Source organism: Athene cunicularia, assembly GCF_003259725.1.
Source record: "Athene cunicularia isolate RWA chromosome 2 unlocalized genomic scaffold, athCun1 chr2_part1, whole genome shotgun sequence".
Lineage (NCBI taxonomy): Eukaryota > Metazoa > Chordata > Aves > Strigiformes > Strigidae > Athene > Athene cunicularia.
This window is the reverse complement of record NW_020799095.1, coordinates 25,271,504-25,286,739: the sequence shown is the minus strand read 5'-3', so window position 1 is coordinate 25,286,739 and position 15,236 is coordinate 25,271,504. Positions and strand designations below refer to the sequence as shown.

General features: G+C 39.0%; 2 protein-coding genes across 2 annotated transcripts in view; one reads left to right on the top strand and one right to left on the bottom strand.

Moving 5' to 3' along the window:
• RPA3 (replication protein A3) overlaps positions 1-5,388 on the bottom strand; it is an 8,510-nt gene extending 3,122 nt beyond the window's left edge. Inside the window, exon 1 of the mRNA XM_026843169.1 lies at positions 5,116-5,388. Coding sequence (XP_026698970.1) covers positions 5,116-5,388 — 273 coding nt within the window. The remainder of the gene's footprint in view (positions 1-5,115) is intronic.
• UMAD1 (UBAP1-MVB12-associated (UMA) domain containing 1) overlaps positions 1,035-15,236 on the top strand; it is an 80,854-nt gene continuing 66,652 nt past the window's right edge. Inside the window, exons 1-2 of the mRNA XM_026843476.1 lie at positions 1,035-1,257; positions 7,748-7,861. Coding sequence (XP_026699277.1) covers positions 7,780-7,861 — 82 coding nt within the window. The 5' untranslated portion in view covers positions 1,035-1,257; positions 7,748-7,779. The remainder of the gene's footprint in view (positions 1,258-7,747; positions 7,862-15,236) is intronic.

Sequence of the window (15,236 nt, the reverse complement as noted above, 5' to 3'; positions counted from 1 at the left end):
AAGAGACAGGGGCTCGGCCTCCCGCCGGCCTCCCCGCTGCGGCCCGACCTGCCCTTTCCCTGTCATTTACTCCTTTTCCCTTAAATTACCCCATATTTTCCTTCCCTAACGGCCGTTTTGCCTCTTCCTTTAGATCCTGACTCCCCTCAGGTCACCGTTGCCCAAGCCAAGCCAAGCATTCCCGTCACCGGTCTGTTAACCCGGTGTTTTACAGGCTGTAGTAGATACTCAAAACGCTGAGTGTTACAGCTGCGTTTTCACAGACGCAAGTATAGATTGGGATAAAAGTGGCTGGAGAAAAACCCTGCAGAAAGGGACCTGGTGGTGCTGGTTGACAGTAGGCTCAATGGAAGGAGTCAGTGTGCCGTGGCATTCAGGAGGTCAAACCGCATCCTGGGGTGCATCAAACACAGCATGTAACCAGTCGATCAAAACTGGTGATTATCCTGCTGTATGCAGTGTTGGTGCATCCCCGCCTTGATTTGGTGCATCCTTACCTGTACTGTGTGGAGTTCTGTGCACTGCAGTTACATCCAGAGGAGGGTATGGAAGCTGGTGAAAGGGCTGGAAGGAACGTCCTAAGATGAACGGCTGAGCACTTAGGGCTTGTCTAGTTTGGAGAAAGGGAGGCTGAGGGGTGACCTCGTTGCTCTCTACAGCTTCCAGAGGATGGGAAGTAGAGAGGGGGGCGCTGAGCTCTTCTCCCTCGTATCCAGTGACAGGATGCATGGGAACAGCTCAAAGCTGCACCAGGAGAAGGTTTAGACTGGGCATTAGGAAGCATTTCTTTACCAAGAGGGTACTAAAACACTGGAACAGGCTTCCTGGAGAGGTGGTCAAGGTGCCAAGCCTATCGGTGTTAAGAGGCATTTGGACATGCCCTTAATAACGTGCTTTAACTTTTGGTCAGCCTTGAAGTGGTCAGGCAGTTGGACTAGATGATCATTGTAGGTCCCTTCCAACTGAACTATTATGTTCTATTCTATTAATTTCATTTAATTTGACCATTTAATAGCTTATGCTTGATCCCCAGAATGAGAGCAACTGATGGACGTTAAGACAGAGCCAGCTTCTGAATGTGGCACTCTCACTATATGTCTTGCCTTTTTCCTTGTGTTTTCCCCAACTGTCCTTTGCATGGAGAGGTTCCTCCCCATTGCTCTTGCGGCAAAGCCAGCTAATGGTATCCTGCGCTGCATTTGACCTAGCGTTGCTAGCAGGTTGACGGAGGTGATCCTTCCCCTCTACTCAGCACAGGTGAGGCTGCACCCGGTCTAAGTTCTGGGTACAAGAGACATGGACATACTGGAGAGAGTCCAGCGAAGGGCCACAATGAAGATTAAGGCTCTGAACCATTTTACATGTGAGGAAAGACTTGAGAGAGCTGGGACTGCTGAGCTGAGAGAAGAGAAGGCTCGGGGGATCTTATTAATGAATATAAATACCTGAAAGGAGGGCACAAAGAGGATGAAGCCAGGCTTTTTTCAGTGTGCCCAGTGACAGGACCAGAGACAGTGGGCACAAACTGAAACACAGGAGTTTACCCCTGAACATCAGGGAGCACGTTTTTTGCTGTGAGAGTGACTGAGCATTAGCACAGGCTGGCCAGGGAGGTTGTCTGGACATGGCCCTGCTTAAGCAGGGACCTCCGGAGATCCCTTCCAACCTCACCCATCCTGTGGTTCTGTGATTTCCTTTCCATTTCCAGGACCGTTTTTTCAGGAAATACTTGAGAAAATCTAACTGCTCCAGCTTAAAAGGGCAATCCCAAAATTGCCTAGGTGCTGGCGGTCTCTTCTAACCAGCTGTGGGTTAGTTCAGTTTGCTAACCAGCACAAAGTGGTTTTTGTTAGCTGGCCGGGTCAGTGTTGTGATGACTCAGCAAACTGAGCCAGCTTGCCAAGGAAGCAAGCTGCTGCCAGCAGCTGTGCAAAACCAGCATGTTGCTGGGAAGAGGAGTGTTCTAGGTTTATGTCTTTGCTGGTGTCTAGCTGGTTGTCATCTCCACAGTGTCACTATGCCATTCACCTTTTCAGATGTTTATTTGCAAGAGAATATTGCCATCTTTTTAGTATATCTTCAGAGATTTTAAAGGAGATGTCTCATAATGTAACTGTTGGAGCAAGGGGCAGTTCTGGCTGCTCCAGAGTGGCTCTTCTAGAGCTATTTGTCTGCCACATCTGAAGGGTCAGCTGTTAGAAAAACACAACTGTAGACATGCTTACAAATAAGTGTTTGTATCATGCTTAGCAGCTGTTGAAGGTTTGCAGTCAAGAGAACTGTTTGCAGGGAAAAAAGTAGGTTCCAGCCTACTGAGTATTTGATCTAATAAACATCTAGCTTTCTATTTTAGCATTTTCTATCTTCTTCAGGGTTTTCAGTGTTGACATCTTTTTGAGTACTGTTATTTCACTCCTGGCTTTGCCCCTCTCACCTATGCTTTTATTGTCCTACTTGATTGTGGTGGATTTTTCAAGATTCAACATCTGTGAGTGTTTTTTATACTATGGTGATTTGGATTGCATAGTTCTTGGTACGTCTGCTTCCCGAAAACTTTAAAAATAAATATTCACATTTTATGTAAGTAAAAAAGCCTTTGATAGTGTTTTGTTGTATGTATGTGCCTTTTTTGTACTTGTGTTTCTCGTGGCTCTTCTGTTTTCAAGAAGCACAAACTAAGGGAATATGACTAATGTTAATGCCAGATGAAAGAAATGCTATGTTGGGTTTTTTTTCCTTCACATAGTAACTTAGACTAGGCCAAAAGCTTTTAAACTGTTCTTTTGGTGTCACACAAAAGTCTTTTCAACATGTATGTTCTTGACTCTTAAACTGGTTGTTTTCATGTCATAAGCAGGGCTGTACAGGGCTGTAACCATCTTTCTCTTTTTCTGATTGCTACCTTATTGGTGAATCACAGCAGATGCTAATATGGAAGGGAGAATTGCTCTGATGCTCTGTTTTTTCCTTCCATAGATTATATGGGTTAAAACTGCTAGATGTGAAATTATTCTGCTTTTTTATTTAAGGTTGGTTTTATATCTTGTTCTGACCTTATTTCATTAATTATGTAATTACCAGCAGTGCCACTGCAATTCTGTTTTGCTGTATTCCTGGGGATCCTCTCTTTATCTTAGTCTGCGTCTTTGGTGTTTTTAATATTAAATTACCTTTCTCCTCCTGTCACTTGTGAACATGCAGAAAAAAGCTGAAAACTAATGCTAAATATGCCAGGATCTTTATTGTATAGAAAAATTTTATTGGATTTAAAGTATTGGTTTGGCTTAAAGGTCACCCATACTTCTTGTCAAAGGAGACTGACAAAATGCAGGAGGAATACATTAACCTCTTTGTACAGCTCTGTAACTCGTCTTTGTCCAATACCATGAATGTTCTCGGAGTCTTACAGAAAGACAAAATATTTTTTGCATCCTCACAGAATTGCTGTAGTTCAGTTTATTACTTGCTAATGACTGAAGCAGTGCCAAAAGCATTATTCTTAACTATGGGCAGTTGGGATTGGAGAAAGGAAAAAATTGTGTTCGCTTTTTGGTGAGGTGGAAACATGAGGAGAAGGGAATTGCATATTCCTACCAAGGGAGATTTTTATCTTTAGGCAGTGAATTCAATTTCAGGTCTCCTATAGAAATAAAATTAATCCCATCTGGAAGGGAATAGTGCTGTGCTGTATAGGAGAAATTACGGCAGGAACGTGCTACTATCTCTGAATGGTGGGTGTATTTTCTGTGATTTTGTGCTGACAGCTTTTAAAAAAACCCACACAACGAAGTGCTTTTTTCTCTAGTCTGTGTGACCATGCATCCAGGTCCACAAACTTCAAATTTAATTTTACTCTGAAATGAAACTTGTGTGGAAACTGGTTGTTCTCAGCTTGCGTTAACTGAAACCTCATCTTATCTACAAGTAGTAAAACTCCAGCCTGATTCTGCAAATGCTTAAACTGTGTTCTTATCTTCAAGAGCACGAGTGTTTCCATTCAGCTCTGTGTTTCTTTGTTGGACAGGGGCTTTGTTCTGTTTTTAACATGTAATTCAAGAAATTTAGTGGTTGCATTTCCCGTTGTTGGGGAGATTTATGTCTACTTTTGAAGTACCACAGTTGATAAAATTCTTAAGAAAGCAAATATCGCAAATGTCCCAGCATTGCCTGTCTACAGCTTCTCCTTTACCTATGCCATACTGTATACAGTTCTACTTTTTGTTTCTGTGCCCCACTTCTATATTGTTAGTTGTTCTTTATGATTTAGTTTAAACTTAATACTGTGTTCAGCAACAGTACTGAAATCCTGTAAGTAGTAGTTGGTGAGCTCCGTCCTCCACATTAGTTACACAGACCTGAGATCTACAAGCACAAGTTTTGTTTCTAGGTGGTGAACACTCAAAGAAGGAAACGGCCTCACTAAGCACATTGGTCTTTTTAATATGTAGGTTGCTTACCACCTCCCCAACATTCACAATCACAAGATACAACCTACGCTATTTTCTTACTGTTGGACCAGTGGTTCTAACATTGTAAGAAGTTGAGGACTGAGCTTAGGGGATACTTTTTGTTAGCTTTGTTGTTCTGCTTCAAGCAAAAGAATGTGTGAGATTTTTTTGTTTTGTTTTCTGTTTGAGAAATATTGCTGGCAGTGGAATTAAGTTTAAGCTACTTCAGAAACTGAAAACTGCAAAATAGAAATCAACCCTTATGTATGTCGATAAGATGAATTTTTGGGGTTTTAGAAAAAATTGGGATACTCAGGCTGCCTTTTGTCAATGAAAGGAAAAAAATCTACTATGTGAAAGCGCTTGTAACATTAATTTGACTAGATCAGATTGTACTTAATTTACTCTGAACTGAAATGTCTGTTGTCCTTTAAGGAGTGAGGTTTAGGTATGTTAAATATGCAGGATTTAAAAGATGACAAATGCATGGTTTCCTATAAAACTCTTTTGTGCCACATACATACCGTTTAAGATGCTTTTCTTTGTGAAAGAGAGAAAGGAAGGGGAACGCTATGTGATAGAGCTGAAACCTGTACAATAATGCAGATCTCAAAGAGAAGAAAATGTGACTGGAGCAACAGCCAGTCTGGTATCTGAAGTGGTTTACTGGAATCTGAGCCTTAACCAAAGCTATCTGTAAAATTTTGCACATCAAGTTGATTTTGCTTCTTGTTGTTGCACACTTAGGATGAAGGTAAAATTGCATTTTAAACTGTTCCACAACTGCCTCTCCTTCATACATCATTGGAGCAGAAACCTGACTCTTGAGCATTACAGCACAGGTTTTTACCACTTGAGCTATGGGACTGACAAGCCTAATTGGTAGCAGGAGAAGACTTATTCCCCGAGGGCTGAAAAAGGAATATGCTGCTGGCGCCATGTGTTGAGCCTGGGTGTGGGGGAAGGTAAGGAATAAATGAGATAATTAGAAGTTTCTACTGCGTAATCTCTACGGAACTGGAAATATCAGTATTTCACATGGTAAGGTAGGAAAACAAGGAAAAAGGAATAAATTGCAGATAAGTAACATTTTTTTAAGTTACTGCATACCTGGAATTGGATGGTTTGTTCTGTTCTTGCGTACATCAGTGTAGTTTATTTGGTCACTGGAAATTGTACTGTGTCAGCATAAGCAAGCAGTAACTGGCCAGCCTTCGGGGTATTCAGTCTTTAAGTCTCAGGTATCAGGCCACAGTTTGAATCGTTGCTGCTTTTGCCATGTTCTATTTATATACTGTTCCTGAAAGCCAGTGCTTCCACTTCATATAGGACTTTCTGTGATCTGGAGTATGGAAGTGTTTGCTGTTGCTTCTGACAGCAGAGTGTGAGGCAGTTTATGTCTGGTATATAGTCAATGCTGATTGTGCAGTTAATTGCTACAGGTCTCTGGCTAGGGAAAAAAAAATTCCTGCTTATGATACCATGAATATTTGGGTGGGAAGTAAGGAATTCTGGCAAATAATTAATCCAGGATTTTTATGTTTCTTTCTTTTTTTTTTTTTTTTTTTTTATTTTTTTTTTTTTTTTTTTTTTTTAATCCAAACACTACATAGTAGCACTCTTCTCTCTTTCCCACCTTCTAAAGATTTTTTGGTTTTAAACTTAGTGTGAAATAATGTTATTGAAACTTGACACTGTACACCTCTTTCTTTAGACTGGACTCCTTTGTTCTATTGGAGGTGTATATAAGACATTGCTATTGGTTTGTCAGTCCCTTCTCCTTTAAATGTTGGCATCTGCAAAGTAAATCAGGATTTTGTCCCTCAAACTCTCCTTCAAACTTGAAATGACAGCGTTCCACTTTTCCCAATTTCATATTGGTATCTTAGCAGAGAAGATCTTTCTTTTTTAATACCTTTTTTTAAACCTTCCTGTTTGACACACGGTGTGTTTCAGCCAGACACCAGGCTGAACCATAGGTTGGTTGTTGTCCAGTGGTCCGAGTTCAGCCTTTGAGGGCTGGAGGTGAGCACACCTTCAGGGGCTTCTGCAGTGCCTCTTTCCTCTTCTTGTCCCAGCGCTATGGATAGAGCTGCTGTTCTAGAAGGAGGCTGGGGAGACTCTCAGTTGCTGCATTCAATGGTGCCATTTAGGCAGAAAATAGAAGGCAGGTGGTGGTACGTTGGCAGTCCTCTAAATAAGCTGAACCTGTGACTACATGCTTTGCATAGTTCTGTTGTTCTTCAAAAGAGTGATGCTTCCTTACAAAGCTTTTCTTATAACTTTTCTTGGAATAAAAGAAACTTCCTTGAGTCTACATCTTAAAAGTTTAGAACAAATAGAGAATTTGCTTAGAAAAAGGTTTGCATAGAAAAATGTTTCAGGTTGTATCTGTGTTTGTCCTAATTTTGTAAAAGCTGGACCAACTTTTGGCTGACGCTCATGAGGTTATTAATATGAATTTGTCCTTTTAAAGATACTCAGAATTGCCTTTATGTAATCTTCCAGTCTTGAGAGAGAAAAGATACTGAGCGTAATATTTTGCAGTTAAATGTTTTTATCCCACTGCTTTCCTTATTTTGTTTGAGCTGTTGTGAACTCTTGTCTGCTTTGGAAGATTCTTTTAATGAATCATTGTTATGAAAAAATTTTCAACATGATTTTGCTGTAGTTTCTTTTAAGGGAATCAGTGGTCACTGTTAATCAAATACACCCAAGTGTTAAGCTGTCTCTAAGACTGCAGACTGGAAAAATGAAAATAGATACGATGCTAATATTGTAGAGGTCAGTGGGTTGGTCTTTTTAATTGGTGCACAGACACTTAAGACTAAAAAATCTCCTGTGAAATCTGCTTTATTCAAGTATTCCTGCATTATAAAGCTGCATTTTCTATAGGATCATATTTTGGGCTTTGAAGTTTAGATGCTTTAGAACTAACTCTGAGAAAGTTTGTGTAACAACAATTCAAAGTAGCAGGAAAATATGAAAATGTGCAGGTTAAATGTTGAAGGGAGTTTCCTTCTTTCACAAAGGTTGTAGTTTGTTGTTTGGGGGTTTTTTTAATGGTTCCACTCCATTCATAACTTTATAGAAAAGCCTTTTATACTCTCTTTTTGCCTGTTGAAGTCAGTGGCTACATCAACAAGGTAATCTGTCCAACGGAAAAATGCCCGATATTTCAAATCAGGTAATAAAGATTGAACTGTAATATCATGTATGCAGCATTTGGCATGGTGTGAACTTCTTATGATAAACTCTTTTACCTTTTATTTATTTAACATATTTTGTCTTCATTTTAGATAACGACTTAGAAGAAAAAACAAAAGAGGCTATGTTCAGTTTCTTCCGAAAAAGTCAAGATTCAAAGAAGGTTACAGTGCCAGAAAGAGAAGCAGATGGATTTGTTATTGTGGGTAAGTGGTGCTTCTGTATAAAGTGATTCTTATCATCTTTGAAATGTAAAAATTTCTTTGAGATGCTTAGACCAAAGAGAAGCCATGATAAAAATTGTTCAGAATTCTTTCTTTTCCTGAAGGAGTTCATATTCCTAGTCTCATCATTTGGACTAAGTAGCTGAAGGTTTATTTACATAGGTGCAAACTCTTATTCAAGAGCATTGAAAATGCAGTTTCTTGTTTTCCTCTCAAATTGTGAGCAAGTAGAAGTTATGTCCTCACAAAACAAGAAAGCTTGAATTTGAGTCTTCTAGCTTTATGATTACAGTTGTGGGAAGAGAGAATCTTACTGCAGTTGTTAGAGGACTCTTTTTTTCAGGTTCCTTCCTTTTAGTGTTACCCCTGCAGTCTTTTTATATTAAAAGCCAAGAAGCACCAGTGTATTTCTAGTCATATGGCAAATGTATATGTTCTGTCTCAGAGTCTGACTATTGCTTAATTCAGTGAAAATTAAACAGTTTAGAGTTTTCGAAGTCTTATTCAAAAAACTAATCTGGTGTACTCACCTGTGAACTGGCTACATTTGCAGCTTTAATCAAGCTCTTTCACAGTCTTGTAGGATGGCTCAAGTATGCAGAAGATAAAGAATTTATTGCTGTCATGCTGTAACTGATCCTTTTCTTTTTCGTCTTCTGAAAATTTGTGTTTTCCTCCTTGTAAATCTGTCATCATCAATATTTGGCTTCCGCTGCTCTGATTTACTGACTTGTTCTTACCAGGAATCTTACAGTGTTTCTATATTTAACTGTTACTTCTTGAGCATTTTCAAGTCACAAAAGCCTCTAGTTTGTCAAAACCTAACAATATGAGAGACTGTTGGAACTCTTTCTGAGAAGAACTTAATTATATTTTTTGTAATAGTTCTCTATTAAAACAAATCAGGTTTCACATCTGTGACTCTGTGTTGTCATGTTTAATGGTTGCCTTCCACTAGATCTTGTTCATCTGCACTAGTTTTGATGGCTACATCAAATCACTCCAGCACTTGCATTGTGGAAGGGTCAAAGGAGACACATCATCATCCCAAAAAAGACTGGAGACCATTTAGAGTTTCAAATTGTGTAACAGGAAGAGACTTCTGGACCCAAACATTACTTATGTTCCATAATTGTTGGTCCTGATTCTGCATTCAATTTAGCTTAATTCCTTTTTCCTGAAATGCTGTCAGTGACAATTTAAACTTCATTCATATAAATTAATCTGTTAACTATAAACAAGAACAAACAATTTTGCTTGAATCTTTATTTCTAGTTATTATTATTTTTTGCTCAGAAGTTAATTTAGCAAACTGCAGCAAAATGGACTGTAATTTCATCTTAACTAACTTTTACTGGGCAAAAGAATTGCCATCAACCTTGTCAGTGGAGCATATCACTGTCTTGCTAGATGGATGCAATTGCAGAATTATAGGTCAGCACTTAAGTAGATACTTACCTAGAAGTTTTGTTTGTCTAGGAATAGTGGCAGTCCAAAGAAAAACCCCAAACAAACTACACCACCTAGCTGTTCTGTGGTTTGTTTTATTAGATGGGAGGTTCTGCAGCTTTTTTAAACTTAGGTATAAAATACTCTAGAATGCCAGCACTAAATGTCTTTAACAAATCTCAGTAGGACCATTAGTGTGAATACTTCTGTAGGCAGTGAACATTCCTGAAGGAAGTAAGAATTTAACTTCTTATGTTTTAAGTTGGTTCCTAAACCCAGTCTTTCATCCAAAACATACAAGAACAAAAAGCCTGGTTTGCTGATATTCTTGGACATAGGAGGAAATGCTTTGCTTTTGTTTCCTGGAGAAAGAAGAGGAAAAATACATCCTCAGGGGACTCTTCCTGATTTCCACTGTTGTGGTCAGGAGAGCTTGTCTGCCACAAATCCCTTGTAAGATTGTTCACACCATGCACCACTGATAAGGGCAGCCAGGAGTCTTACTGAAAGTCTGAATGAGACTTAACAAGAAAGGGTCAAATGCCATGGCTTAAAGTATGAAATATCTGTTCAGTAATGTAGTGAGAGTACTGAGTATCACAATTAAATGTAGATAATTAAATGTGAATTTTCCTACAATATTATTTTAATTTCTTTCTGTATGATCTGGTATTTGAAAAAGGGGGGAGAAGGTTCAACACTTCACTGAGAAAGATCCACTAGAGCTATCACCCTGTCAATCTTGAGGATTTTTTTTTTCTATTTTTTTTTCATAACTCCTCCAAGTCTTGTTATATATTGCTGCATTTTAAATCTGCCTTTGCTTTTAGAGTATCAATGCCTTTGGAATTTCAATATCTGAATACCTATTCTTTGACTACAAAGATGACTCATAAAAACACTGGAAGCAACAAAAACAACTTTGCAGCACAGAAGCTGAAAGAAATTCCCTATTTTAGCTTCTGGGGCAAATACTGCATGTGTGGGAGTCAAGAAAAAAGAATTTGTAATTCACTGTCCATAAAATAAATACAAAATGTAATTTTCTAGCAGGGACTAAAGCATTTTTATGTGTAACTACCGGTTCACCTATTTTCCAGATACTGTTCATCTCATCTATTCATGAAGCTGTAAAAGTGGTGCTTGTTCTGTAACAAGCAGAACTATTATTCTGAAAAGGGAAAAGAGGCTTATGAAATGCACACAACACATGTGATTGGTTTTGATGAGTGAATCAACTGCAGAAATACGAAAAATGTTTCAGAGGTTTGCCTGATTGTCACAATTGTCACAAATGCCGGAATTCAGGAAACAAGTATTCAGTTAGTTTGGGGATGTTGAAGTAGTTCTTAAGGAATTTCTTATTGTTCTGTGGCTATTGTAATATAAGATTAATTCCAGCCTACCATCCATTCCTGCTGTTGCTAGCCACACAGGTTAGTGCTAGCATTTTGGTTTGGCACACAACTAAAAATTTCCCATCAGATCTCAGAGATGCATGCCACTGGTAGTGCTAATCTCAGCCTAAAATCAGGGATTGAAAAACTCAAGACAGCAATGCTGTTTTCCATATGGTTTTGGTAAGAAGGTCAGAAAGTCTGCAAGCATCCACATGGTGCTGATGGTTCCACTGGGGTGGGTGGTGAGTATTTTTCGCTTGAAGACAACTGAAATATAGAATCAGAGAATGGTTTGGGTTGGAAGAGACTTTTAAAGATCACTTAGTCCATGCCGCCTGCCATGAGCAGGGACATGTTTCACTAGATCATGTTGTTCAAAGTCTTCTCCAACTTCTCTGAGCAGCCTGTTCCAGTGTCTCATCACCCCCATCGTTAAAAAAGCAGAATCACAGAATATTGTTTTGTATGTGCTCTTTAAAAAATACTGCTGAATGTTAATTTTGTTTTCAGGTTTAGTTTAAGATGCTGATGCGCAGGGTCTTGGTTATATTTCCAGAAAACTTTGAAGTCAGCCAGTGTGAGGCAGCAGCAAGTGCTGATGGCTCCACCAGGCAGATGATTCTGCAGCTGAGCGAGGGTGCCCAGAGGGCAGGTGGGCTTGGGCAGAGACTGGCGAGGGGTGGGGTCCCACGCTACCAGAGCAAGGATAACAGGGGGTGTCTGGTGACCCTGACCAGGGTCAGCTGAGAGTGCAGCGATTGCCTAGCAAGTCTGCAGGGACGAGGCAGATCTGAGGCCAGGCCGGGAAGTCACGTCAGAGGGTTGGGGTCATCAAGGTACACGGGCAGGCTTAGGCATCCCTGCAAGGTGGCTTCTTGGCAAGAACTTGAGATGAGGCTTCTCCTGCAGCAATTTGCCTGGACCCTGATGGATGTACTCAGGCTGCACTGTGTCAGTGCCGGCTGTGGGCACAGACAGCCAAACTCCCTGGGGTTGGGGAAGGGGCTGCTGAGGCCCGTGGTGCCCTCAGAGCTGAAGAGCCAGGATGGCTGTGTTGTCTTTCACTAGCGCCTGGAGGCAGCAGTGTTCTCTGAGGAGCTCTTGATCTGAGCCTTTGACCATGCCTGAGTTCAAACCTGCTTTGTTTACTTTTAACTTGTGTTTTAAAGACCACCTGATTATGGATTTGAGAGTTGTTGGTTTTAATTTTGTTTTCTCTCAGAGATCTTTTTATGTCATAAATTGGAGTGGAGTAGATGACTTGAAGAAGCAGCTCAGTTGCTGATGCTGATAAACCTGATTTGTAAACATATTTGACTTCTGTTTCTTCCTGGAACTTAGGACAGCTTCCTGTTTAATTTTTTTAGATTTAAATTAAAATGGATTTTCAATACTGACCAATGGCTTCTATTTCAGAGCTCTGCTCTCAGCCTCAGATGCAGATCTCTTAACGGGTGGTAGGAAGTATTGTTACTGACTTAGAGGGAGCACTTAACTGTCACCTGAAGGTTGTTTCCTGAGATTCTGCAATTTTGCTGTGGAGTTTTTCACAGTTTTAAGAATAGGTACCCAAGGAAAAATGGACAGGCATGGGTTTCTCATCAGAGTGGAGCGACTATCACAGATGCAGGGAGTCTGTGGCCATGGAGTTGGCAGGAATTTTATAATGAAGATACTGTCCTGCTCTGTAAACTTTCCTTTTCCGTACTGTACTTTCCTAGGTCCTTGGAGGTCATCTAGTAAGCACATACTGGATTAACACCTATTCATTATGCTTCTCACTACTGGAGCAAACATGATTTTTTGCCTGTTATGTTTCCTCTCAAGAGAACATAAATAGTCATAGACATAAGAAACTTAAGTGTTTTGAAATCTCTTCCCAATAAGGAGAAGGACTTATGGTATTTAAGTGATTTTTGAACCTGTGAAATTAACCAACGTGTACCTTCTGTTTCAATGCTGATGTCTGAAGAGAAGGAGCTGTTTGGAACAAATGTGGTCAGGCTTGAACCGACATCTAAAACTTCACAGAAAAGTTGGGAACTACTGTTTTTCATTCTGTGAGATGAAATAACGGTGTAAAACAAATATTTCTTTCTAAGAAAGTAGAAGAGAACTGGTATTAGATGGAAGGTGGAAAGTTCAGGGATTTTTTTGTGAGAAGCAAGGTGGCATAGAATTCATCACTACTACATGCTGTGACAAAGTCAGGAACATAACGGGATGCAAAAAGAATGCACAATGATTTTGATAAATTCTAGCAGATGATAGCAGATATTCTTACCTCAAAATTTTGGTGATCAGGTATTATTTTAAGCTAATCTCTGCAAGGTATTCAAGCTTTGGCTTTATCTTAAATGAGGTCCTTGAACTTTCCTCTGATGTATTCAGTATATATATTACTGAGTTAATTCAGTATTATAGTTCCTTTGCACAGAATCATCCTCATCTGTGGGCAGGAGCATCCTCACTCAGCTATGAGACTGAAAATTCTGATTTACGGCCAACTGAATGTTTCCTTTTGTTAACTGCAGTTACATTACAAAAGAGCATCCTTAACAAATCAGGAAGTCTTCTGTACTGAAGATGTAAAAAAGTAAAATGATCAACACAAGTCAGTCTTTAGTTCTGAGATCTTGGCTCTTTTTCTGAAGACCAATTTTACATATATTTGTTTCCCTTCAACTCCCCATTTCTGTTTTTCCATTAATTTATTCTGTATGGAGATAGTTTTTGGGGTACTTTTTACTGTGGAAGGAAGAATTAGATAAATTGTATATTTGAATTAAGGGACACTGTCACCCAACATGTAAAAAGGTCTTACAGTAAGATCCTTCTTGTTTCCATACTGATCTTAGTAATACAGATATACCTACATATATTTTGAAGAACTCCTTAAATGTTTGCTTCTGAGAGAAATGTGCTATTTCAAAATCTTCAGGAGTCTGTTATGAAAGAGACCTTTAATATTTTGATCCTCCCAAATCAAAGAACTGCCCTCATACTAGTTTATTACTGCAATTCTAGTTTTTTACTACTATGCATACTAGATGCATACTAGTTTATTACTGCAAATAGTTTTTTGGTTTCTCCTCTTTGCATACACACTTCACAAATTAAATGCATCAAGACATTTGTAAAATTGTAGTGTAACTGTTGCTGTTTGTTTTCTAGGAGTGAGTATTAATGTGTAGTAGATTCCTGTGAATCTTTACATTGTTTTTCATTAATATTTAAGGAGCTTTTAGTGGTGCTAGTAAGGAAGGCTGGGCTGCTGCAGTGTTTTAAAAGATACTATTACGTTAAAAAAATGCACAAGGCTTTGTGCCAGTTGGAAAAAAGCAGTCTCAATGTCCTTTCACTTTCTGCATCAATGGGCTTATATTACGTATTTTTTATATAACAATAAGTGCTTGTGTAGTTATTTCCAACCCTGTAGTTTTCTAATAACCAAACTAGTATTTCATTATGTTGTTTAAAAATAACTTTCTAATAATCTGTGATTTGGGGAAATCTTTTAATATTTTAATCTAAAGAATACTTTATAAGTGTCAGCTTGTGCCACTGTAAGTGAACACTTTTGATGCACACCAGGAAGTTAATGTATTAAGTGACCTGTTTCTTGGAAGTGCTGCTTTATGGGTTTTATACTTAAAAATCGTTAGTAGCTCATTTGGGCATTGAATTTTATAGTCAGATTAGACTGAAAAAGGAGGAGGAGGAATTTGGAAGAAACAGTCCTCTCCTGTTACCGATCCTTAGTTGCATAAGGAGGTAATGGCTACCCTTCATTCAGTAATGAAGTCAAACTAATCCTCTTGGGTACTAATTTTGCACAAAAACAAACTGCGTTTTTCAATGGTACCACTAGATGGAGATTTCTCTTGCATTCAAGAGTTGTAGGGCTTTTCTCTTTCCCTTTCATGCACGCACACACACACACACACACACACAAAGTGGAGTAGTAGTAATTATCAGTACACCATTTTATTAGACTGTAGGTTTTCAGCAGATTTATAAAAAGCTTTTTAAAGCCTAATATCAAATCTATAATGGCATTCCAACCTAATAAAAATAATGAAGCTTGAAGTGTTGACAGCATGTATCTAGATGTTGGCTTGTAATTCCTTCCAAACAGATCTGTTGAGGCCCATGTGGGACCTAAATAACACAAAGAAGTAAATTTGCATATTTTACAGCAGGGGGAAAAAACAGAATGCAAAAACATGAATAATTAGGAGCACAAGCTTCATGCTATATTAATACTGTTGAAAAGCATGTGTTGATTGTATTCTGAAAGCCAGTAGTGATCTGGTTGAGTGAACTCAGTCAGCATCTCTTATGCAGATTAAAGGAACTGGGTTACAGAACAACTGAAATTCATTGTTTTGCTGTATAAGGAGGTATATTTCTTAAAGGAAATTTTTTTTCTTGGATAATGTACAGCACACAGAATCTTTCTTTTTAATGCCTCGTCAAAGCATGTTTTTGTTGACAAAGGACCATGC